Source organism: Rissa tridactyla, chromosome 4, assembly GCF_028500815.1.
Source record: "Rissa tridactyla isolate bRisTri1 chromosome 4, bRisTri1.patW.cur.20221130, whole genome shotgun sequence".
Lineage (NCBI taxonomy): Eukaryota > Metazoa > Chordata > Aves > Charadriiformes > Laridae > Rissa > Rissa tridactyla.
In genome coordinates this window covers 69,934,281-69,959,205 of record NC_071469.1, presented here as the reverse complement: position 1 = coordinate 69,959,205, position 24,925 = coordinate 69,934,281, and the positions used below count along the sequence as shown (strand labels likewise).

Genomic DNA, 24,925 nt, shown 5'->3' with positions numbered 1-24,925 from the left:
TGGCCCTGGGTGTTGGAGAGGGAGAAGGCTGCAGCACAAACCCTCTATCAGACGCTGGAGAATCCACACCCTTCACCCAAAACCATCAACTTGGGAAAGAGAAAATGAAGAGCCTCCCCTGCCCGCGTGCTGGCACGGAGCGGGGATTCGGGAAATCCTCACGGAGGGCTCGAAAGGAGGCGGCAGCTCCGCCGGCATCCCCTGGCTCGGCCCCAGCGGGATCCAGCTCGGGGTCACGTCTTTAATTAACAGGAGGGAGCTTCGTCCCGTGGGGAAACTCACCCCGGCGCTGCTCCCGACTACCCATCCCACCTTCTCCAAGCGGAGCCCGCTCCAAGCAGAGAAGAAGGGAGAAAGGGGGATGAAAGGGATGGAGCGCGGCGGGCAGAGAATGGCCTCGCTCATCACACTGGTGACCACTGCCTCCCTCCTCGCCGTGCCGCAGGATGGCAGCAAATGCCACCGCTCGGGCTTGGGGGGGGGGAACGGGACAGGGACAGGCCATGTCGTGTCCCCCCCCCCCCGCCCGCCGCCGTCCCCGCACCCCTGGGCTGCCACCATCACGGGGGAGCATTTTTGGTGGGGGGAGTCACTAGGAAAAAAACGAATCACACCTCGCTCAGCAGCCTGGCCCCCGGGGCCAGCGCAGGGATGCTGCGAGCCACGGGCTAACGGCCCACGGGGACGCTGGAGCCCGGGTGACACCCTGGGGTGGCCCCTGCTGCAAGCAGGGGGGTGCCGCAGCCCCGTGAAGCTCTGTGTCCCCATCCCCCCCACGACTTCCCACTGGGACTGTGGGGCCCAACCAGGACAGCAGCCACCGAGGAGGGGCAAAAAGCTGTACCCCAGAGCTGAGCCCCTCCAGCCCCTCCAGGCTGGGGACCCCCCTCCTCAACTTACCCAGGAGTGAGCTTTGAGCTGGCTAATACCTCTTAAAACAAAAAAACAAAACAACAAAAAAAAATTGGGTTATAACAGATAGTTTGGAAAAAATTTGCTTAACACTGCGTAGAAATCAAAAAAGGAAGCTGAAAAATGGGAATTATTGAGAAAGGCTTAGAAAACAAGAGGGAGATCATTAAGCCACTGTATAAATCGATGATTCCCATTGGAAGGCGTTCTGTGCTGGTGGCCCGGGTGGAAAAAGAGTGCGGAAGGAAGGGTAAAGGGACAGAGAAGAGGATCAAACATACAGATGGATGGAAAGAGGGCAAGGAAGTAAACGCAGCAGCTTCTCTGTGAGGAACAACTGGATTTGGGCTCCCCGCCTTCGAAAAGAGAAAATAAAAAGAGAAATGACTGACGCCTAAAAAATTATCAGCCATCTAAGTGAATAGGAAACTGCTTTTTTTTTTTTTTTTTTTTTCTTTTTCAGCACAAGAACATCACATAAAACTATAGCTAGTGGATTCAAAACACAGGGACGCACGGCTGGAGCCACCGGCATAGCACGGCTCCAAGGACCGCAGGGACTCCCGTCTGCCACCCTCACTGCCACCCCCACCGTGTCCCCGGCTCCTTTCAGGAGCTTAACCCCACTGATGGCTCCCGCGGGTCCCCCCGCGCCCCCTCCCAACACGGGAGCGCTGGGACTGGATGCCGTTTTCATAGAAATCATCAAAAAACGGGACTGAAAGGATCAGCCCATCCATTCCCCCCGCCCCAAGGCAGGAATTGCTTTAACCTGCTCTCCGGAGCCAGGTGATGCTGGAGCAGAGAGCGCAACAAACATACCGTGTTCATTAAATCCATACGCATTTCATCACGCTGTTAAATTCATACGTGGTTTGTCCCTCATTTAGTTAAAATCTTACGCGTTTCATCACTCCCTTAAACCCGGGGAGCGTCTGAAATCGCCCGGAGTCGAAATAATGCAAACAACCGTCACTTTATTGTCATTTCCAGCCGTACCGCAAAAGGCACACAACAAACTTCATTGGTACAAAATAATTTTCGCTGCGGGGTTTTGGTTTTGGGTTTTTTTTTTTTTGTCGAGTTTTTTTTCCTTGTGTGTGTTTCTTTTTTTTTCTTTTTTTTTTTTTTAATTATTATTAATTATTATTATTTTTGTTTTGCAACACAGTCACCGGCCTCTCCCATCGCCCCGATGGGAAGATCCTTTCACAGAAAGGACTATTTCGTTCGTGCAGACGGATCACTCGTTATTGCAGGGGGAGCGGCAACAAAGGGCATGGCCACCCCAGTCCATCCCCCGTGGGACCCACGCCCGCCACCCGCGGAATAAATGCCACTTCTGTGCGCCCCCCCCCCAATCCCGACTTGCCCAGTTCCGCTCCCGCTTGGCCAGGGGCAAGCTCCATCGCAGCCCCCGGCATCGCTGCGACCTTGGCTTGGCCACTTCGGTCCACATTCAGCTGCGGGATAACGGGGTGGGGGGGGGGGCGGGGGGGGGGCAAGAAATGGAGAGACCCTGGTCTAGCTGCCCCCGCTTTCCCCCATGCTTTTTGAACAGCATCGAGCATTTCTTTACACAGTTTTGCCCCCCTCCGGCTCCGTGTTTGAGCAGGGGAGCAGGAGAGGGTCCCACGGAGGGCACCCGGGGCTGGCTGGTGGAGGGGGTGCCATCGGGACCCCCCCCCCCCTCCAGCTGGGTGCTGCCGCCCCGCTGCCTCGCAGGGGCTGGCACAGGGGACGAAACCCCCAGCATCTGGGGATGAGTCGAGGGGATTTTCCTTCCCCGTACCAGCCCGTGAGGTCCCAGCACGGCAGACCCATGTCGATGGGGCGCACACCGAGCCCCCCCGCACCTCTCAAACCTGGCCATGGATGGGGGTGTGGGGGGGGGGGGCAGAGGGGTCCGCTGCCAGCAACCCCCAGCATCCCAGCCTGGCGTGCGGTGCCCACTAGGGAGGCTTTTGGGGGGGGGTTTGCTGGGGTCCCCCCAAAACCAGAGCACATAGCCCTGAACACCGCCTGCCCCCCACAGCATCCTTTCTTTAGGGGAGATAGATAAAAAGAGGTTTTGGGGGCCGGGGGGGGCCACCAGCCTCCTGCGCACCCTGCCGGCATTTGGCTACCTACATCATTTTCCCATGATATGCCACTGTCCCCCAATAATGCTGGGGTGGGGCCATGCTGGTGCCGGTGCCACCCTCCCACAGCGCAGAGCCACAGCAGTGCCCGGCAGCCCCCCCCCCCCCAGCTATGGCAATAACACCCATTTTTTTTATTTTTTTTTTGCACCGTGCCAACAGCTACGCTCCTTTTCTTTTGGTACCAGCTCCCCCTTCTCGGTTCCCTCCCCCGACATTTCTTAGAAAAATAAGATTGTGCTTATTTATAAAATAATTGCTTTTTTTTTTTTTTTTTACTTTTTTTTTTTTTAAGAAAAGTTTCCAGTTTAAAAAAAAAAAAAAAAAAAGTGGTATATCAAAATACGGCAAAACTTTGGCTGTCGATCGCTAAAACTCTTAATTAAAAATATCGACTAAAAAGGCATTGTGCTGTGAACATTAGCTGCTGTAATGCTTTAGCCTCCAGTACCGATGGGAAATATTCCACCTGGGCACGCACGCACCCTCCGAACCTCCCTTGGGGTTTTTTTTTTTCTAGCACGTCACCCCCATCCTTTAGGAGAACTAGTCGAACTGCAAGAGATTGAAAAGCCACGTGAAAAGCCTTGGTAAAATACAAGGGAGACCGGATCGGGAAGAGCCACCCTTACAAGGCGGTCGCGGGACATGTTCTTCTCAAGAGGGAAGTCTTATTTTCTCACCTTAGCGCTTCGACAAAAATACGCTTGTTTGTACGGTGGGTGGAAGAAGAGAGGCAGATCCTTTGTATAAAAGGTACTTTAGAGCAGAGGGAAAATGCAAATGGGTCTATAAGATCCAGACATATATAAACATACATACCTCAATATATTTATATATGCAATCTCTACGTATTCAAAGTTCGGGATGCATTATTGCAATATCCTTGCAGGTGACCTATTCTTTTCCATCCTCCTTTGCTTTTGGTTTTCTTGGGTGGGGTGTGTTTTTTTTGTTGGGTTTTGGGGGTTTTTTTTGGTTTTGGGGTTTTTTCTCTTAAAGGAAGAAAAAAAACCAAGTTTCAAAACGGCTCCGGAGGTCCCAGCCGCCGTCCGCCTCGCTGGGACCGCTCTGGCTTTACCTCCAGCACGTGTTTTTTGGAAGAACTGGGATGATGCTCTGCCCCAGCAGGCGCTGGCCGTGCCTTCCTCCATGGTACATCACCCATGGCCGGAGATCCCCGGCTGGTTATTGCTTAATTCTCCCTCCCCATACTGGCCTTTAGGGTTATTTACATTTCTTTGGCTTGACTTGAACGCAACAGTCTGGCACTTTCTCTCCAGTGGCCCCCAAGCCACCGCCGGAGCCACCGGCAGCGCTGAGGATGGGGGCGAGGAGGAGAAGACCTCGCCACGAGGCAATGAGAAAACATGGGTTGGCTTCTGCTAGCTCCAACAAATTGCGCTTCTCCCAGTCCAAATAAGACAACTTGTGTTTGGCACAAACTCATCCGGAGGAGGAAGGATGCTGAGGGGCCGCCGGCGGGACTCCGCCATGCCCGGGGTTCTCCATCCCACCCGCCATTGGGGTGATCCTCCGAGTGCCATGGTTTCCATGGCCTCAGTTTGCAGGGAGCGGTGGGGGACAAGGTGCTGTTGATGGCCCCCGATGAAGGGCAGAGAGCCCCAGCCTCCCCACCGAGGGCGGGCAGCCGGTCCTGCCTCCCCCGCGGCCCTCAGACAACGAATTCGGGGACTTCGTCGTGGGTGAGATCCAACGAGAAGTACTTGCTGGTTCTTTTGACAGGGAAGGTCTCCTGGATGTTGATGCACTGCTGGGCCAAGCAGCCGTTGCAGTAGAGGCCTTCCTCCTCCAGCCCGTGGGCGCAGCCGAAGGTGTAGCTCTGGGCCGTGTCCTGGCAGAGGTTGGCCAACTGCAAGAAGTCCTTCTGGTAGAGCCGAATGTCATCCAGGCTCAGGCTGTGCCGGTCCGTCGACGTCTTCGGTTTCCTACACGTCGTCTGGGCAAAGCAGAGAGGGGGCTCAGGACCCACCGGGGAGCCAAGGGGGTCAGGGAAACCCAAACCCCCAGTGCCAGCACGGCTTTGAGCTTCTCCAAAGCCCCACCAGTGCCACGTACCTGGGGTAAGGAGTCGGTGCTCTGCCCTCGCAGTTTCACCACCGTCTCCGAGGAGCTGGAGGTGGAGGAGCTGATCTCTTTAACAATTAGCCCTGCACGGGGGAGAGAGGAAGAGGAGGGTGCGAAGGTTATTTCGAAGCTTCTCAGCTCTCTGGGGAGCCTCCTATCCCTGGGGGCTTGCTCTTGCTTTGGGGTGAAGGCACCCTCAGCTCAATAGGGTGCCTTTAGAGTCATAGAATCATCAAGTGGATTCTACTGGAACTGGAAGGGACCTTTCAGAACAATGAGTCCAACCATCAACCCAACACCGCCAAACCCACCACTACCCCATGTCCCTCAGCACCATGTCTGCCTGGCTTTTAAATACCTCCAGGGATGGCGACTCCACCACTTCCCTGGGCAGCCTGTTCCAATGTTTGACAACCCTTTTGGTGAAGCAATTTTTCCTAATATCCATCCTAAACCTCCCCTGGCGCAACTTGAGGCCGTTTCCTCTCATCCTGTCACCTGTTCCTTGGGAGAAGAGACCAACTTCCCCCTTGCTACAACCTCTGTTGCCCATGGGCAGGTCCTGCCATCGTCCCCTGGTATCTCCAAACATCCCGGCATGCCTGGGCACCCCGCCCCCGTGCCACGGGGCAGCTGCAGGGAGCATCAGCCCTGCTCCGAGTAAAACCTGCACCTTTCTTGGGCAACCCCTTCTTTTTAGAGCTTCACCAAATTTACCCCATCTCTCCTTCAACCCAGTGAGAGAATGGCTTTTCCCAGCGTCCCAAATGGACACTTTGGGATAATTGCTCTCTGCTGAACCCCAAAGGTGTGATTGGCATCGGGGAACTGGAAATAAAAGCGGCCGCTGTCTTACCCGAGTGCCCGTTGAACTTGCGCGAGAGCAGCATGTCCTCCGTGATGTAGACGCACATGTCGGGGCTCACCTCCATCTCGCCAGCCTGCTCCAGCTCCCGGGGGTCATCCACCAGCATCTCGATTTCTGCAGGCGGGGAGAAGGTGGGACGAGTCATTGATGTGCACCTCCTGAGCACCCTCCAACCCCAAATACTCGCTGGGACCCAAGCTGGAAAGCCCACGCTCAGCTGGTGTCTCACCATCGTCCTGGGAGTCCTCCTCCAGCCGGTCCTTCCCACCGCTCTCCACCCCAGAGGTGTGGGAGCTGCCGTGGCTGGTCATGGAGCTGCAGGTCTTCAGCTTGCGGTGGGCGCTCGCGCCCGAGAAGCCGTCCTCGGGCCCCATCTCCCTGGGCTTGGGGTCGGTCTCGATGCCCGAGGTGTGGGAGCTGCTGTGGCTGGCGGTGGAGTGCCGGGAGAGGCGCTTGTGCCGGATGCTGCCGGCACTGCTGCCGCTGGCCCGCGAGCGCTTCTCCAGCTGGTCCATGTCCAGGTCCAGGGTGTCACTGATGTAGGACTCGCGGTACTGCTTCTTCTCTGCAAGGCCAGCGGCACGCTGTCACCATATAGCAGCCTGCACCCCAACCCGCCCGGGGTGTCCTTCTCCCTCCCGGTGTCTCCCCCCAGCACCCAGGGGCACGGTCACCCCAAGCCCAGCGGGGTGGGACATCAGGAGCCAGCCCTGTCCCAGTGGCATTTGGGAGTGGGGAGCCTCAAACCTGCTCTGCCACCCCTAGAAAGGAGGAGGAGGAGGAGGAGGAAGAAGAAAATGTGGAGGAGGAGGGAAAAAAAGAAGAGGAGGAAGATGATGACCATGAGGAGGGAAAAGATGAGGAGGAAGAAGAGGAGGAAAAAGAGGAGGAAGAAGATGAGGAGGACAAGGAGCCATAAGAAGAGAAGGAGAACAAGGAGGAGGAGGAAGATGAGGAAGACAAAGAGGAGGAAGAAGATGAGGATGAGGAGAAGAAGAAGGGGAGGAAAAAGAGGAGGAAGAAGAGGAAGGAGAGGAGGAGGAGGAAGAAGAGAAGGAAGAAGAGGAGGAGGATGAGAAGCAAGACAAGGAGGAGGCAGAAGAGGAGAAGGAAGAGGTGGAGGAGGAAGAGGAGGAAGAAGATGAGGAGGAGGAGGGGAAAGAGGAAGATGAAGAGGGGAAGAAAGAAGACGAGGAGGAAGATCTTACATTTGCACAAGGCCTTTCTGAGCTTGGAGATGGGACGCAGGGCACTGGGAAGAACTGCATTAGGGCACTGGGAAGAACTGCATTGAGGCACTGGGAGCAACTGGGCCATCAGGGGCTGCCATGGGGCTTGTGCCCACCCCATAGCAGCCGGCGGGGGGGAGGTCTGTGGGCACCCAGCACAGCCAGGAGAGGGTCTGACTGTCAGGCAGGGCCAGGGTGCCCCAACGCACGGTCAAGGGGGACGTGGGGATGGCCACCCCCCGCCATGCTCCCAGCCACGGGGTTGGCACAAGGACCAGGCAAGGACAAGGACAGGGAGAAAAGCTGAGTGGGAGCCCAGCATGGGCAATATTTGCCCCCTGGGTGGGGGCACCTACCCTCGTTCTCCTCCAGCTTGCGGACCTGGCGCAGGACGGGCTGCAGGTTCATGTAGAGCCGGTGGCTGCTGCTGAGCAGCTGGAGGAGATGGCGGGAGCGCAGTGGGCAGCCTGTGTAGTAGATGAGCTTCCTGGCCGAGGGCAGCCCATCCGGCAGGATCTCAAACTTCTTGCCCTGTGTGGGAGAGGGAGAACGTCAGCCCTGGAGAGAAAAGTACTCTCGTCGTTACCCAGTCCTGCTGCAGCCCACCTAAAGGGGCTCCAGGAAAGCTGGGGAGGGACTCTGGATCAGGGAGGGGAGCCATGGGACGAGGGGGAACGGTTTTAAACTGGAAGAGGGGAGATTTAGATGAGATCTGAGGAAGAAATTCTTGGCTGTGAGGGTGGTGAGCCCCTGGCCCAGGTTGCCCAGAGAAGCTGTGGCTGCCCCATCCCTGGAGGTGTTCAAGGCCAGGCTGGAGGGGGCTTGGAGCAACCTGGTCTGGTGGGAGGTGTCCCTGCCCAGGGCAGGGGGGTGGAACCAGATGATCTTTAAGGTCCCTCCCAACCCAAACCATTCTGTGATTCTATGATTCTATGTTACTATGATTCTATTAACCCCCCAGCTTGAGGTCTGTGCGACACCACCCTGTGGCCAAATCAGAGCCCAAGAGCGACACGGGCAGAGCCGCTCTGCCTGGGGACGGTGGCACTCACCACGAACACCAGTTTCCCCACGTTTGTCCAGGGGAAGTCGTAGAGCAGCTGCTTTTCTTCATCCAAGTTCTGTAAGAAGAGGAGGGACGGTCTCAGCTGAGGATGCCGCGGTGGGCAGGAAGCCGAGCCTGGAGCCGAGCCCGAACCCAAGCCCTCCCTCAGCCGCTTACCTGGAAGATCTGGATGCCCCGTGTCGTCAGCCCCAGCGTCAGCGAGGCTTCCACCTCCCTTTTGTCCTAAGGAGAAAAAAATAATAAAGCAGAGATGCTTTTAAATACCCAATTTGCAGCATGAAGTGGACAAATCTGCCCCCTGGCCCAGGTATTGTCCTCTAACCACCCCACCTCCCACACAACGACAGCCGCGGGCGGCAGGTGCCACATTAATCATGGGATCATTTAGGTTGGAAAAGACCCTTAAGATGGTCAAGCCCAACTGTTTAATTAACGATGCACACGCACACTGCCCGGTGGCATCCTCTAGTCTCACCCCCAGGCACCTGTCCCCTCCCCACCCCCACCACCCCCCCACTGCCCAGAAATACCCCAGCGTAAGGGTCTGGAAAAGGAGTTTAACCTCAGAAAATAAGGAAGGGTTTTCAGAAACGGAGCTGGGGCGCTTTGACGCTTCAGCCCAACCTGCCCCATCGCTGGGACAGAGCGGGTGACAGTGGGGCAGAGCAGGTGACGGTGGGGCAGCCCACCCTGCCTGCAGCAGCATGGGTGGCACCGGCCACTCACGCGGCCACTCTCCCCCACGCACATCTCCCTGGGGGGCTGGAAAGAAGGATTTATGATTTTTTTTACAGCCCTTTTTAACAGCCCTTGCCCTGCTCAGCTGCTCTCCGTACTTGCCCATTCCCCGTGTTCTCCCAAAGGCAAACTTCTCTTTAATTTAAGGATGCTACAAAACGGGTTGCGAAGCACCGGCTCCCAGCAAATAAATCTCTTTGCTGGGAAAAAAACCCCAAAACCCAGCATATATTTCTTAGGAGGGAGAGGGATACTAAAAAAATAAGACCCCAGAAACCTCTCGCCTCTCCGTTAACTTGTAGAAAATTGGCAAGACTACAAAAAGCTGCATTTCTGCTCCAGCCAGCGAGCGCCCATTCGAAAGCGCAGCTCTTCCCAAAAATACCTTCGGAATTGCTCGGCGGTTCCTCCTTGCATTTAAAAAGCAGCCCCGACTCCAAAAGCCAGCCGGGGCTCACCTTGTACAACCTGTAGTAGTGCACGGCCACGTCGTCCAGCCGGACGGCCTCCTTGATGTACTTGAGATGGGCTTCGGAGGCCGTCAGGGCAAACTGATCCTTGTGCATGTTGGGGACGTGCTTGAGGATGTAGTCCTTGCCCCTCTTGGCAACCACCTGTTTGGAAGAGAGGAGAAGCTGGTCCAGGGGAGCTGCTCCGTGCTCACCAGCTCCCGGCGCTCCCGGGCAGCGGCGATGGCCAAGGAAAAGGGAAATGGGAGCGATACGCTCGATTTTACAGCCGCAAGCAAAAAGAAAACTAATGCAGCAGCCAACAACCTCTCGCCCCCAGGATCTCCCACTGGGAAGGGCACGTTTGCTCCGTGTGCCCACCCCATGGAGCTCACGCCAGCGGCGATGCCCGGTCCAAGGCAGGGAGAGCCAGGGACAAGGTCCCGGCGTGGCTGGGGACACGGCCCCCGGGGCCACCGCTCCTCAGTGACACACACAACAAAAAGAGAAGCTGGCAGATTTGGAGCCCCTCTGCTGTGAGGACAGGCTGAGAGAGCTGGGGGGGTTCAGCCTGGAGAAGAGAAGGCTCCGCGGAGACCTTCCAGCCCCTTCCAGTCCCTAAAGGGGCTCCAGGAAAGCTGGGGAGGGACTCTGGATCAGGGAGGGGAGCCATGGGACGAGGGGGAATGGTTTTAATCTGGAAGAGGGGAGATTTAGATGAGATGTGAGGAAGAAATTCTTGGCTGTGAGGGTGGTGGGCCCCTGGCCCAGGTTGCCCAGAGAGGTGGGAGATGCCCCGTCCCTGGGAACATTCCAAGCCAGGTTGGACGGGGCTCTGAGCAACCTGATCTAGTCGAAGATGTCCCTGCTCGTAGCAGGGGGTTGGACTAGGTGGCCTTTAAAAGTCCCTTCCCACCCAAACCATTCCATGATTCTACAAGTCTCTCCGCTGGCAGCCCGGACCGCAGGGAACCATGTTCAGCTGTTTGGGGTCTAAGGGCACATCACACGCGGCTGCGCAGCCCCTCGCCGCTCCTCTCTAATTAATAATTACCTCTCCGGTAACAGACTGACTTGCGTTTGGGTACCCCACGGAGGCTGGCACCAGTCCTCACTGCGGGGAGGGGGTGTCCCTGCCAAAGGGGGGGTCCCAGCTGGGACCTGCCATACGGGACCGGTCCCTGCTCTGCTCCTGTGCAATGTCATTGGGATGGCATCGCCCCAGCACCCAGCTCTGCCTGCCGCTCCGAGGTGCCTGTCACCCTGTGCCCTGCCTCAGCTTCCCTCCAGGACTATCCCAGGAGCTGCCTACACCCGTGGCCACTGCCAGCATGGAGGACACCAGTTCCCAAAGGGCTGCAAAGTCCGAGGCGGTGCACCTCAGGATGGCGGGGAGACGCCGCTGTGGCACGTGGCATGTGGGGAAGCGCCTGTGAGCATCCCTGCAGCCGCTCCAGCCACCCCACCGACCCCAACCCTCCCTTCCCGCAGCTATTTGCAGCCCTGCAGTTGTCCGAAGTTATCAACAACCGGGAATAAGCTGGAAATGGGGAGGCAGCGTGAACGCCGGCCGCCCGGGAAGCCTCTGAGCAGCCCAGCATCATCGGGTTCGCACGTGGTTAGAGCAGGGACCATCTGGTGGGACACTTACCCAGGCAGGGAAATAGGCTTCGGGCTCGAAGTACTTCCCGTAGTGCTTGCTGCGCTTGAAGTCGCCCAGGTCGGCTTGGAGGGCGAAGGCGGTGAGGAGGAAATAGGCTTCCTCCCGCAGGACGCACTGCGAGTGCAGCACTTGCTTCCGCAGGTGCCAGTAGTAGTAGTAACGTGCCGTCCGGTCGCTGTGGGGGGAGCGGAGGAGAGAGGGGAGGAGAGGGGAGCCCGCGGGACACCCACCCGTGACCCAGACCAGGGGGTGGGAGACAATTCCAGCCCCTTCCTCCCGGTGCGGAGCTCTTTCCGAGGGAGCAGGGCTGGGTGCCGAGCCGGTTGCCCCCTTTTCCTCTTCGCTAAAGCCGGGGCTCCCATTTCAGGCTGGGCTCAAACGTCCAGCCAGTGCCTCCCGCAGGTGGAATACACCCCCCTCCCTGGGCAAAAAGCATCCCTGCGTGGCTGCAGGTGCCACCACGTCCCCAAGCACCCAAACCCCTGAAAATAATTTTTTCCCGCAAACGGGACCTGAAGTTCCCACCCCACCACAGGCACACGTGTGAATTAAAATCAGGCTGGGCCAAAGGGTTAAGCTGTGACAAAACCCTAAACGCCACGTCCCCAGCCCCTCAAAAGGCTCTGTCATCGCTGGCTGGGAGCAGTGTCCCCACCTGCCCCTGGTACCCGGCCACAAATGGCCCCCACAGAAGGGAGGAGCGTCCAACCCACAGCATCCCGAGACTGCGCAGCCCCAGGAGCCGTGCCCAAGCCGGGGGCACCCTGGGGTGCTCCCCCACTAGCCCCTGGCCCCCTGCGTGGGGGTGCCCACCGCCCCGGGGATGGAGTTGGGGCGGGGGGGTTGCACCCTACCTGATCAGCCTGCCGTTCTCCACATAGTACTGCACTCGGAAGTGGATGATCATGGGGGGGCCAAACTGGTCAATCCCCTGGAATGGAGGAGATATTCAGGGCTCCTGCGGATACCCCGGCATCGCGCCCTGGCCCCTTGCCTCGGGGTCCGTCACGGCCACCCCCTTGCCCTCCACGGGGTGAAAGCCACAGGGAAGAGTTCACTCTTTAACGCTGATTGCCCTTTTTTCCTGAATTAGGGCTTGACACCCATTTCCCACGCCACCCCCCCCCCCAATATGCTGAAACACGAAGGGGATTTGGATTTAAAGAAGCAGGCGGCTGTGTTTGAGACACACACGCCCCCCCCCAGGGGTCTGCAGCCCCCCACTGCCACTGTCCCTCTCCAGCCTGTCACCCACCAGTCCCCATCTCAGCGCCAGCACCAGAGCCTTCGCACCACCCCCCCCCAGCATGTTGCACTGAGATAATTAAAAGGTGCTTTGGCGGGGGCCGGGGGGGGGGCGGAACCCCAAATGCTTGATTTTAGACACCAGAAGAAAGGGACACCTTCAAAATTCTGCTGATTGTAAGAAATAAAGAAGGAAAAAAAATCACAGCTCCAAGGCGGGGGAGCGTGGAGGACTTGTCCCCAGCCGGGGCACGTGGTGGCACTCGGGGTGACAGCCATCAGGCATCGTCCCAAAAGGGATTCATTCCTTTTGCACTCCTGACCGTCCCCCCCTCCTCCCCCCATCCCAAGCCCCGCACTGGCCAACAGCCCAAGTGCCACCCCCCTCTGCCGCCCCCTCCAGCTGCATTCCCGTGTCCTGGAAGTGACCTGCGACGGGGACAGAGGTGGCCTTACTGCCGTCAGCTCTCCATGCAAGACCTCACCGCTGACCTTGCTGGCCTCCTTCTTCCACTCCTTGGGGCAGTACTTGTAGAGTTTCTGGGCCAGGTCCATGTACACGTGCTCATTGTCTGACAGAGGTGGGACAGAGGTGGCATCAGCATCCCCCTGCGCGTCCCCCTGCACCCCGCCAAGCCCTGCCTCGGCCCCCGCCCCGACCCATCGGTGGGTGGTACTGGGAGGGGGGGGGGAGGTTCATAACCTCCTCGTCACCAAACGAGAGGCCACCAAAGGGTTGGGTAAATTTGCGCCCGTCTTTGGGCAAACATGCACCCCCTGCCTGGTGGCATCATGCCTCGCCGCACCGTGATGGCATCATGCTGGACCGGCCACGGGCACCGAACCCACGGCATAAAGCCCTGACTTACTCTGGATGACGCTGAGCCCGAAGAGGTGACAGTCCTTCAGCCTCAGGAGGTCACACACCTGCACCAGTAACTCGTGGCACAAAATCTTCACCTGCAAAAAGACCCCCACCTGTGGTCCCCGCTGCATCTGTGGCCAGCCGAGCACAGGGCAGGTGGCACCGAACCCCCCGCTGGCTCCCCAAGCGGGACTGGGGGGGTGACAGGCTGCGCTGCAGGGCGCATTTTTCCACGGAAGTCCCCAAAAGCAGGGTCCCACTCTGGGGTGCAGGAGCAGAGCTCTCCCCTGGGGATGGGATACTCGGGGACCACAGGGCAGGTCGAAAGCAGCGGCTGGTGGTGGACACCTCACGGCAACCAGCCCGGTGCCACGGAGATGGCTTTGGGGGCAGAAAACAGAATATTGGGTGGCGGGGGAATTAAAAAAATATGAAATACGTTGAAAACAGAGCTAAATCCTCCTCCTGTTTATTCGCCGGGGTACAGGAGGCCGGAAGGCCATCCCCAGTGGGTGCACGGAGTGAGGACCGGAGGAGGAAGGACTGCCCGCTCCTCACTGTGCCGCCCCGGGGGATGGCATACAGCAGGTCACACGCCCAAAACCACGGCGCTGTCGGCAGCACACAGAGCCAAGAAGAAGCAGGAGAGCGTAAAAACGCTGCCACAGCCTTCAGGGGAATAACTCGCCTGCATCTCTCGGCAGAAAGATAGCAGGCAGGCTCAGAATTAAAAGCAGAGCTTGGAAATGCAGCCGGTTGCACGCCCCCAGGTGTGATGAACACGTCGGTGCTCAGGGGGTTTCCCTGGCCCCCTTACGTTGATGATGATGTTGAGGGAGTCGTCGTTGGGGAGGAAGATGCAAACGCTGCGGCGGTCCTGCATGACTCTGTTGTTGTGGAAGGTCAGTTTGTTCATCGTGGTCCGGGCTCGGGGCGGGCGGTGGGCACCTCACCGACGGGCCGGGGTGGCCTCGGTCCCCGTGGGTGCCATCCCTGTGGGCGAGAGGGAGGGGGTTCAGCTCCAACGCACGGCACCCCCGGCTTCCCGCACCCCGATCCGGGCATCCTTCCCACCCATCACCACAGCAGGGTGTCCCCCGAAACCCCCCCGAGCGCACCCCACCGCGGCCACCCTGCATCCCAGCCCCGGCGCCGCGGTCAGGGCAGCGCAGGATCGCAGCCATGCCCAAAAAAAAACCAAACCCCTGAGCCAGCAGTTTTATTCTCCCGGCTCGGGTTCAGAAAAAAACCTCAAGGAAAGACTTTCCTGGCATAATTAAAAAAAAAAAAAAAAAAGTCTATCTGCTGGGAATAGCCAGAGAGGAGCGGCACGGCGGCTTGGGGGAGGAGGGGGTTTGTTGCCAGTGGCAGAAAGGCAAGGGGACAGTGCCGGGTCCCATGGCAGGACTCCCACGTCCCTTTCAGCATCGTTCTCCCCATCTGTAGCGCTTTATGGGGGTTAAATAAAACAACCCAAGCGCTAACAGTGATTTGCAGATGGGAATTGCCGTCTCCTGCCATTTCCCAGCGTTCACCTAAATCCATACTGGGGCTGAGGGGGGTGAATCCATCCCGGCACTAACCCCAGGCAATTCTTATTTTCAAGGGCAAAAATTCCTTAAGCCCTTTTTACCCCACGGCCCTCCCCAGGGACACAAACGCACGCATGACACCACGAGCACCGATCTTTAAACCCTAAACCAGTTCCCCCTTTTTCTGACCCGCGGATTTACAGCTGGCACCGAGGACAGTATCGTGTCTCCCACTTCGCTAAATATTTGCTTTGGTCTAAATGAAAATGCCTTTGGCTTCCGAACCAGGTTCACTTGCATATTCATACAGCGGGGGAAAAAAAGTGCTTGGAGGTGACTTTGTGTCAGGTAGTTCCTGGGGTTTGGCAGAAGTTGGGAAATCCGGAGGTGGTGCCCTCCCGCCACTCTGGGCTTGCAGCGCCGAGGCCCCGCGCAGCCGTGCATTGCACCCACGCGTTGTGGTGGGGCAGCGTGGCCGTGCATTGCATCCGTGTATCACAGACGTGCATCGCGGCCCGGCCATGCATTGCATCTATGCGTTGCATCCATGCATTGTGGTGTCCATCATGGCCGTGCACTGCATCTACGCATCGTGGTGTCCATCATGGCCATGCATTGCATCTATGCATTGTGGTGTCCATCACGGTCATGCATTGCATCCATGTATCACAGACGTGGATCATGACCATGCATTGCATCTACGCATTGCATCCATGCATTGTGATGTCCATCATGGCCATGCATTCCATCCATGTATCACAGACGTGCATTGCGGCCATGCATTGCATCTATGCGTTGCATCCATGCATTGTGGTGTCCATCATGGCCATGCATTGCATCCATGCATTGTGGTGTCCATCACGGCCATGCATTGCTTCCATGTATCACAAACGTGCATCACGGCCATGCATTGCATCTACGCATTGCATCCATGCATTGTGGTGTCCATCATGGCCATGCATTGCTTCCATGTATCACAAACGTGCATCACGGCCATGCATTGCATCTACGCATTGCATCCATGCATTGTGGTGTCCATCAGGGCCATGCACTGCACCCATGCACTGCTCCCATGCATTGTGGTGGTGCATTGTGGCCATGCATCGCAGCTGCACATTGTATCCATGCATTGTGGCCATGCATTGCATCTGTGCATTGCATTCGTGCATTGTGGCCATGCGTTGCACCCATGCATTGTGGCTGTGCATTGCAGCTGTGCATCGTGGCCATGCACTGCCTCTATGCACTGCACCTGTGCATTGCACCCGTGCATTCTGGCTACGCATCATGGCCATGCGTTGCATCTACGCACCGCATCTATGCATCGTGGCCATGCATCGCAGCCATGCATCACAGCTGTGCGTTGCATCCATGCATCGTGGCCACGTATTGCATCTGTGCATCACATTCATGCATTGCAGTTGTGCATCATGGCCACACACTGCAACTCTGCATTGCATTTGTGCATTGTGGCTGTGCATTGCACCTGTGCATCACAGCCATGCACTGCACCCATGCATTGTGGTGTCCATCACGGCCAAGCATTGCATCTATGCATTGCATCCATGCATTGTGGTGGTGCATTGTGGCCATGCATCGTGGCTGTGCATTGTAGCCATGCATCGTGCCATGCATTGCACCTGTGCATTACATTTGTGCATCGTGGCCACGCATTGCATCTGTGCATTGCATCTGTGCATTGTGGCCATGCATCAGGGCTGTGCCTTGCATCCATGCATTATAGTCATGCATCACATCTGGGCATCGCATCTGGGCACCACGGCCATGCACTGCACGTGTACATCGCGGCCGTGCATTGCATCCCTGCATCCTGGCTGCGCATCGCAGCCATGCCCGGACATGATTGATCCCAACCAGGAGCAAACACGGCAGGCGGCGGACGGGTTGGTTTCAAGGTTCATTAAAAATCCCAGCAGCGGTGAACAAAACGGGGCTGAAGGTATTTGGCAAACGTCCTGGCCCCGGCCGGGCGCCCGGCAGCTCCCGTGCACCAACATGGGGCTGGGCGTGAAGCGACTCGTACAGGCCGTGGCAGGGAGGGTGCCGCGTCCCCGGCAAAGCAGCCGTGCCCCCAGGCACCCTCCAGCACCCTTTGCACCCAGCTCCCACCAAAGCTCTCCTGCCAACCCAACGGGAGCACCAGAGCCCCTCTGCTGCGAGGACAAGCTGGGAGAGTTGGGGGGGTTCAGCCTGGAGAAGGCTCCGGGGAGACCTTCCAGCCCCTTCCAGTCCCTCAAGGGGCTCCAGGAAAGCTGGGGAGGGACTCTGGATCAGGGAGGGGAGCAATAGGACGAGGGGGAACGGTTTTAAACTGGAAGAGGGGAGATTTAGATGAGATCTGAGGAAGAAATTATTAATTATGAGGGTGGTGAGCCCCTGGCCCAGGTTGCCCAGAGCAGCTGTGGCTGCCCCATCCCTGGAGGTGTTCAAGGCCAGGTTGGACGGGGCTTGGAGCAACCTGGTCTGGTGGGAGGTGTCCCTGCCCAGGGCAGGGGGGTGGAATGCGATGGTCCCTTCCAACCCAAACCATTCTATGATCCTCCCCACACAGCTGGCTCAGAACTACAGTCACAGGCACAAACCACCCCCAATTTATTGGTAAACCCATCACCAGGAGGTTATTCTCTGCTTCCAGCACCGCAGCATCCCTGACACAGGGACGTGCCAGGAGCAGCCGGTGGGCAACGGGTCCCTCCTCGGCCACAGCCTCTGCACCAAGCCCTGCCCACGGCAGGATCCCCCCAGGAAAACACCTTCTTAAGAGCACTTGGAAATGAAAGCAAGTCTTCAGGGCGCCGGCAAAAACCCCGGTGTCTCAGCCCATCACCTCCCTGCCTCCAAACCGCCCTTACGAACCAGGCAGGGGCTGGGCATCGGGCCCCACCACGCAGCTTCTGTGTCCCTTGGGAGAGCTTCCCCACATTCATCCCCTCAGCAGTCAATATATTTACTCCTTGTCCCACAGCCTCAACTGGTCCCTGAGCATCAGGGATTAAAACACACAAGCAGGCATCAGCGGAGCACGGGCATCACGCGGCTCGGAGCCGGAGCCAAAGAAAACATGTTCCCCGAGAGCAGCTCCACAGGACCCTACCTCCGAGAGCAAGCAAAACACCAGAGGGGAAAAAAAAAACCAAACCCAACACATATATTTTGGTATTGCTATAGAAAATGCTCAAGTCCCTGCTGCTGAATGATAACAGCCCATCAGATGGTCACAGAGGGGTGGCCGGTGGCTTTGCGAGACCCCCTCAGCTCCGGGATCTCACCCCAGGGCTCTGCCAGCCCCTCTGTGAGCTGGAGAGGCGGCAGATTGAGCAAAACAGGCACAAAAAGGCCTTTTCCAAGGGGATGCGCCTCCAGCAGCCTCCGCCAGACGCCGGCAAATTCTTTCCGAGCATCTGCAGCTCATTGCCACAATGTCAGCTTTGATTCCCTGGGACCCCGCGCCGCTGCCCTCGCCCGGCGGCTCCAGCTCTGAAGTGAGAGCCGACATGAGACACCAACATGCCCGGCTCCGAGCTGGAAAGAGCCTGGATTGCAGGGAGAGCCCCCCTGGAATGCCGTGCTGGGGACACACGCACAAATCACCCCACGATCCAAGGGAGAATCTCAACCCCAGGCAGTTTGGAAAGGGGTTTTCCATCCAGAGAGCTGGAAAAAACACGGGGAATAAAGACTCGGGCATGGATCAGCATTAACAGCGCCGTGATATCCCGGTCTTCCAGCTGCGCTTTCCCTGCTATAGGGAAAAAAAGCATTAAAACTCCATAGGAATGCACTGCAAACCCCTAATGTGCCTTGTAACTTCAGGGCTCCTCGGCAAAAATTCCTTGATCCAACATATTTTTCAGGCCAGGCTGCCGGAATCCCGTCTCCCCCTCCCTCGTACTGACGCCAGGGGATAAACCCCGTGGCAAAACTCTGCCGTAGATAAAAACATCAGGCCATAAACCTGCCGGCTTGGAAAAAGCAGCTCGGGCCGTGGCTGCTGACTCGGCGGGGGATTTATCCGGCACGGGGGCTGGCAAACACGGCCGAGGGCAAGCGGAGGGAGGTTGGGCCTGGTGGAGGCGGAGGTGCCGGAGCAACGTGCCAGGCTCTCAGAGGAAATATAAATTTGGATGCAATTCCAGGGTCGGGGATTTAACATCGCTTGAACTTGCCAGCTGAGGTTGGGGGGGGGTGTTTCTTCCAAAGACACAAGCGCGCAGCTCCCGCGCACGCCAAGCGAGGCTGTGCAGCGTGTGTGTCCCCCCCCCTCACCACGCATTTAATTACAATTAAAAGAAGCGCCTGATCACCGCGTCCTTCGTTTTGGGTCAAGTTTGTACCCCCACGGTACCCACCGGCCCATCATGGGTGCCGACCGTTCCACCCAGCTGCGACCCCCCCCCCCGCCCCTTTCTCCATCACCCAAATCCACCTCCCCTTGCCAAAAATAGCCATTTATTAACAAATTCCGCCCCATCAGCCACCAAACCCAGGCTTTTGTCCCGACCACCCCAGGGGCGAGGGAAGGGATTCGGCACGGGACCCGCACGTAGGCACGGGCCGTCCCGCAGCCAGAGGCTGCCCCAAGTGCCGAGCGAGACGGGAAGATGAATTCACGGGGCAGGAATTTCTTGTTTTTAAAGAGTTTGGAGTGGGTTTTACCCCACATCACAGGGCGCAGGTATGCGCGAGCTGTTATTACAAGTTTTAAGGCCGTCACTTAACGCCAGCCTCTACCAACCCAAAAGCCAGATTAACTCCTGCTTGCGGTCACCCCCATAATTAAAATCGTCTCCCAATTCTTCATGAACTCAACAGTTTCCTCATAATGAAGGGAGGCAGATGAAAGAGACCTTCACTGGGAAAAAGGGCTCGGTTATAAATATTACATTACTTCATTCCACCACAAAAGTTATTTGGCTGCTGGAAACTCAGCCTGGGCAGCCGGGGGCCGGCCCCACCAGCCCCGGCAATGCCCCCGAGTGCTGGAGGGGTCCAAAAAGCCTCAGCAAGGAAGGTTCACCACCCCATCAGCTCGCCTGTCTCCATCTCCTCTTCCTCCCCTTTGCTTGCTGCAATGGGACAACAGCAAGGGGCAGAAGGGGTGTTGGGGACACCCGGGGACGGCCTCAAAGGGCCGAGACAGAGACCATTATTCATTTTTGGGATAAGGGCCCCTCTGTCCCCTCCTATTTGCGTCGCAGCTGCAGTCGCAGCCAGCACTGGGGACGAGCCCCGCGGGACGTGGCATCAGGGCATGGGGACACACAGGCAGAGGTGGAAATCGCACCCCCTGCCCGTCCTTCTGCCATGCACGGAGACAAATCCGGCCTGGAAGCGCTGATTTTTTCCATCCCCACGGCATAGCCATGCCAGGCCTCTTCCTTCCCTTACTTTGGTGCACTAAAAAATAAATACAGCCGCCCGGCCCCCGCCGAGGATGCGCACGGCAATGGATTTCACTGGCAGAGGCTCCAGCGAGGGAGGGACGGCGCCTGCCGCCTTCCTCTTCCCTCTTCTGCTATTGAACCAGCCCCTTCCATTTTATTTCCTCCGGAAAACTTCGCCGCCAGCCTTCGGGATTAGAGCAATATCTGCTACAAGCACCCAGTTGCATCAAGACTGGGTTGGGGTGGGGTGGGGGGGATCGTTCTAGGACACCCCACGTCCCCATCCTGCCTCCGGATCCTGTCCCCCCGCGTTTCCGGGGGCTTTAGGGACCATCCCCCAGCATCACCAGCAACAAGCCCAAATTTCCCAACCGCTCCAGGGACCGCAGGCATCTCTCCGAAGGATGCGGGTAGAGGCGAAGCATCGCTTTCGCTCCCCGCTCGGTGGGCAGGCTGAGCCCACGCTACCAGCGGCATCCCTAAATCCCTTGGGATTCAGCCCTGGGCCTTGGCTGCAGGATCCCTGGACCACAAAGCAGCTGGAAGTGTCACTGTCACCATCCCGCATCCCCACGCCGCAGAAAGCACAGCCCCGAGTTTCCAAACCATGGATATTCCTATTTAATAACCCCCCCTAAAGATGCTCCAGCCATGGGCAAACCCTTTCCTTCCCAGGGGAAAGCATTTTTGGGGAACCTCGTCCCCGGCAGCCCGCTCCCGGACGTGGGATCAGTGCCCAAACCCATCCGTGCTCCGGGAAACACGCTTTATGCACATGGGGAGGGAAAAAAAAGGATGCGCAGCCCAGCCAACAGCCCCCAAACCAGCTCCATTTTACGCTGAAACGCACATAACCGCGTCTGGACCATCCAGAGTCCCCCCCTGCACCCGGCATCCTCACCTCCAGCTCCAAATCCGGCAAAACGAAGCCAAACCAAGTTACTTTTGTTTGAATCCTGCAGCGGGCAGAGGGGGATTTGTCTCCCTCTCCGGTTCTCCGGAGCTCCTCGGCCACGCCAGAGCCTCCGTAAACTTCCCTGCCCCAGCAGCCAGGGGAGAAAAGCTTTTTTTTTTTTTTTTTTTTTTTCCCCCTCCCCGGTTTGTTTGAAAAATATCCTAAGCCCGCTTTTCAGACAAGGGGGAGGGGGGGGGTAAAAAAAAAAGGCATAAAAGTCAATTAAGAAGCAGGCAGCTATTTCAACCACCGCCATCGTTTGTGTACTCCATCTGGAGTCCAAAGGCTGCTCGTTTTTCTTTTTTTTTTTTTTTTTTTTTTTTTTTAGCAGGAGGGAGCTGACATCATCTTAATTTGAAATTCACATTTATTTTTACATCTGGTCTGAATTAATCTTTTTCAGTGTACTGACTTTCATGTAATGGAATAATTGCTTACAGACTCGGGGTTTAAAGAGCCCTGAATAAACCCAGTTTAAAAAAAGAAAGCCCTTTACCAAACGAGAGTGAAAAGCCAGCACCTCTCACCGAACCCCGATACGCCTTCGGGACTGGGAGTTTTCAATGAAACACCACTGTTTTTAAGCAAGACAGCTCTAATTAATCCCCGCTCTATCCAAGGATCGGAGAGGGCGAGCGAGCTCCGTGGAAAAACACGGCCACAAACCAGCCCCGGGAATTAGGCAGACCGGGAAAGCTCCGTGTGCCCAGCTCCAGCAGCGCCACGCCGAAGCATCCCTGGAAAAGCCGAGTTGGGTTTAGAGGGAAAAACATCCTCGTGAGCAGGGAAAAAAAGCGGATTCGGACCACAAGATGACAGGAAAGGTGGCGGGGGGACGGGGGCACAGCGGGGGTGGGCTCTACTCCCCCGTGTGAATCAAAGGAGATGGGAATATCAAGCATGGTCCTGGGAAACCTCAGCTCCATCCTGGGAAACCCGATTTCCTCGCCGCCACGAGGGCACGATGTCAGTGAAAGCCCAATTTAAGAGCTGCGGGGGTTTATCCTCACCACTTCCAGAACCTGGCGGGGATTCGCATTCCCAGTGGGAAACATGGAGAAGACCATTAGTGGCACTACCAGGTACCGGCTTGCGCCCATGGGTGAGTGAGGCCTATGGGCAAGAGAGTCCCACAGGTGACTGTGACCCAGAAACATGGATGAGAGGACCCACAGGTGATGGGACCAACAGATGATGGGACCCACGGGTGAGGGATCCTATGGACAAGCATGACCCATGGCCAAGGGGACCCATGAGTGAACGCAACCCAAGGAAAAGAGATCTCACAGAGAAGAGGACCCACAGGTGAGGGGACCCACTGCCAAGTATGGCCCACGGGCAAAGGGACCCACTGGTGAGTGTGACCCATGGGTGATGGGACCCATGGGTGAGTGTGACCCATAAGCAAGGGGGTCCCACAGGCAAGGGGACGCATTGGCACACGTGACGCAGGGCCAAGGGGTCCTGAAGGCGAAGGGGACCCGTGGGCGAGTGTGACCCAGGGGTGACGGGACCTATGGGTGAGTGTGACCCTTAAGCAAGAGGTCCCACAGGTGAGGGGACATGTGGGCAAGTGTGACCCAGGGCCGAGGGGTCCTGCAGGCGAAGGGACCCATGGGCAAGTCTGACCCAGGGGTGAGTGATCTGTGAGTGAGTGTGACCCACGGGTAAGAGTTATCCATAGACAAGGGGACCCATGGGCATGGTGACCCATGGGTGAGCGTGAGGTATGGGTGATGGGACCCATGGGCAAGCGGGACCCATGAGGAAGGGGTCCCACGGGCGAGGGGAAGTGTGGGCCAGCGTGAGCCAGGGGTGAAGAGTCCTGCAGGCCAGAGGACTTGTGGGCAAAGCAGCCCACTGGTGAGTGTGAGGGGTCCTAGGGGCAAGGGGACTTATGGGCGAGTATGACCCACAAGCAAGGAGTTCCACGGGCAAGGGAACCTGTGGACAAGTGTGACCCATTAGCATGAGTCTCATGGCTGAGGGGATCCACGGGCGAGTGTGACCCACGAGCGAGGAGTCCCAAAGGTGAGGGAACCCCTGGCTGTGTGTGTGACCCACGATTGAGGGGTCCCATGGGTGAGGGGCCCCGTGGGCAAGTGTAACCCATGAGCGAGGAGTCCCACGGGCAAGGGGAGCCATGGGCAAGTGTGACCCACAAGCGAGGAGTCCCAAAGGTGAGGGGACCCACAGGTGAGTGTGACCCACAAATGAGGGGAGCCGTGGGCAAGTGTGACCCATGAGCGAGGAGTCCCAAAGGTGAGGGGACCCATGGGTGAGTGTGACTCACGGGCCAGGGGTCCCATGGACGAGGGGGCCCGTGGGCAAGAGTGACCCACGAGCAAGGGGAGCCGTGGGCAAGTGTGATCCACGGGTGAGGCGTCCCAAAGGTGTGGGGTCCCATGGACGAGGGGACCTGTGGGAAAGTGTGACCCACGCGCGAGGGGAGCCGTGGGCGAGGGGACCCGTGGGCGAATGCGACCCAGGGCAAGGGGTCCCGCCGACGAGGGGACCGAAGGCGAGTGTGACCCCGGGTGTTCGCCGAGCCCGCGGGCGAGTGTCCGGAGGGGCCGCGGCCGCGGCGGGGGCGGGGGCGGTCGGTCCGGCCGCTGCTCGCCCTCAGCCCCCGGCGGGCGGGCGGAGGAAATGACTCGCATTCCTGCAGCCGGAGCCTCTCGCACTTCTCCGGCACCAACTCATCATCCCCGGAGCGCAACAAGCAGCCCCGCCGGGCTCCCCCCTGCTCCGCCGACCCCGCCGCGCCGAGCCCACCCGCGGCCAGCCCCGGCGTGGGGACCCGAGCCGGGTCGGGAGCTCGGCATCTCCACCGAACCGAGCCGAGCCGCGCCGAGCCGAGCCGGACCGGGAGCGCGGTGCGGGGGCGGCGGACGCGCACCTACCTGCGGCGCCCGGGACCGCCGTGCCGAGCCCTGCCGTGCCGTTCCCAGCCGTTCCGTGCCGTTCCCAGCCGTTCCGAAGCCGTTCCGAGCCCAGCCCAACCCGCCGCCCCCGCCCCTTCCCGGGCCGCACCGCCCCGAGCGGCACCGGCGCCGCCCCCCGTCGGAGCGCGGGCCCCGGGACAGGCGGGGATGGGGAGGGGGGGACGGACACAGCGGGCAGCCCCGGGGAGGGGACACGAAGGGCCCCCGGGGACCCCAGCGTTTGGCCCGGAGGGGGCGCGGGAGTCGGGCATCCCGCTCCCCTCCCCCCCTGCCCCCCTCCCCCCCCCCCCCCCGCCTGTTCCTGGTGTTTCCCTCGGGGAAAGACGAACCTGCCCTGGGAGGGACCAGAGGGCATCCCCTGGGACGTGGGGGACACGAGCATTTTCCAGGACCCAGGGAAAATAGACCCACACGAAGATAGCCAGGGAAAGGGGATGAGCATCCTGCTGGGGGGACCTGGGCATCGCCCGGGGGGGACGACTCACATCTTCTGGCCTTTCAGTACTTAAAGGGGGCTTATAAGAAAGATGGGGTGGGACCTTTTAGCAGGGCCTGTAGCTATAGGACAAGGGGTAATGGCTTTAAACTGCAAGAGGGTAAATTCAGACGAGATATAATTAAGACGTTTTTTATGCCGAGGGTGATGAGACACTGGCCCAGGTTGCCCAGAGAGGTGGGAGATGCCCCATCCCCGGAAACATTCCAGGCCAGGTTGGACGGGGCTCTGAGCAACCTGATCTAGTCGAAGATGTCCCTGCTCACGGCAGGGGGTTGGACTAGGTGGCCTTTAAAGGTCCCTTCCCACCCACACCATTCTGTGATTC

The 24,925-nt window shown here is 58.3% G+C and overlaps 1 protein-coding gene across 2 annotated transcripts; it reads right to left on the bottom strand.

Annotated features, from left to right (window-relative positions):
* Positions 1–1,575: 1,575 nt before the first annotated feature.
* FRMD6 (FERM domain containing 6) lies at positions 1,576–24,180 on the bottom strand. 2 transcript variants are annotated; one of them, XM_054201149.1, is made up of 14 exons: positions 24,060–24,180; positions 14,082–14,257; positions 13,269–13,359; positions 12,829–12,971; positions 12,009–12,085; positions 11,143–11,329; positions 9,501–9,656; positions 8,461–8,526; positions 8,291–8,359; positions 7,595–7,769; positions 6,239–6,574; positions 5,998–6,123; positions 5,133–5,224; positions 1,576–5,013 (listed from the first exon to the last, which is right to left on the bottom strand). In XM_054201149.1, the coding sequence occupies exons 2-14, from the start codon at positions 14,178–14,180 to the stop codon at positions 4,729–4,731; spliced, it is 1,902 nt and encodes a 633-aa protein (XP_054057124.1). In that variant the 5' UTR covers positions 14,181–14,257; positions 24,060–24,180; the 3' UTR covers positions 1,576–4,728. The 2 variants fall into 2 exon arrangements, with proteins under 2 accessions (XP_054057124.1, XP_054057125.1); XM_054201150.1 differs by having other exon boundaries at positions 1,577–5,013; positions 12,892–12,971.
* Positions 24,181–24,925: the final 745 nt, after the last annotated feature.

What these genes read in the sequence shown, in the direction of transcription:
- FRMD6 (XM_054201149.1), bottom strand. Translation starts at nt 14,180, where the DNA reads ATGAACAAACTGACCTTCCACAACAACAGAGTCATGCAGGACCGCCGC. An exon ending in CACCTCTGTCCCCGTCGCAG is followed by an intron (nt 12,086 to 12,828) that starts GTCACTTCCAGG and finishes CCTCCATTCCAG; the next exon opens with GGGATTGACCAGTTTGGCCC. An exon ending in GGAGGACTCCCAGGACGATG is followed by an intron (nt 6,124 to 6,238) that starts GTGAGACACCAG and finishes CCCCGCCTGCAG; the next exon opens with AAATCGAGATGCTGGTGGAT.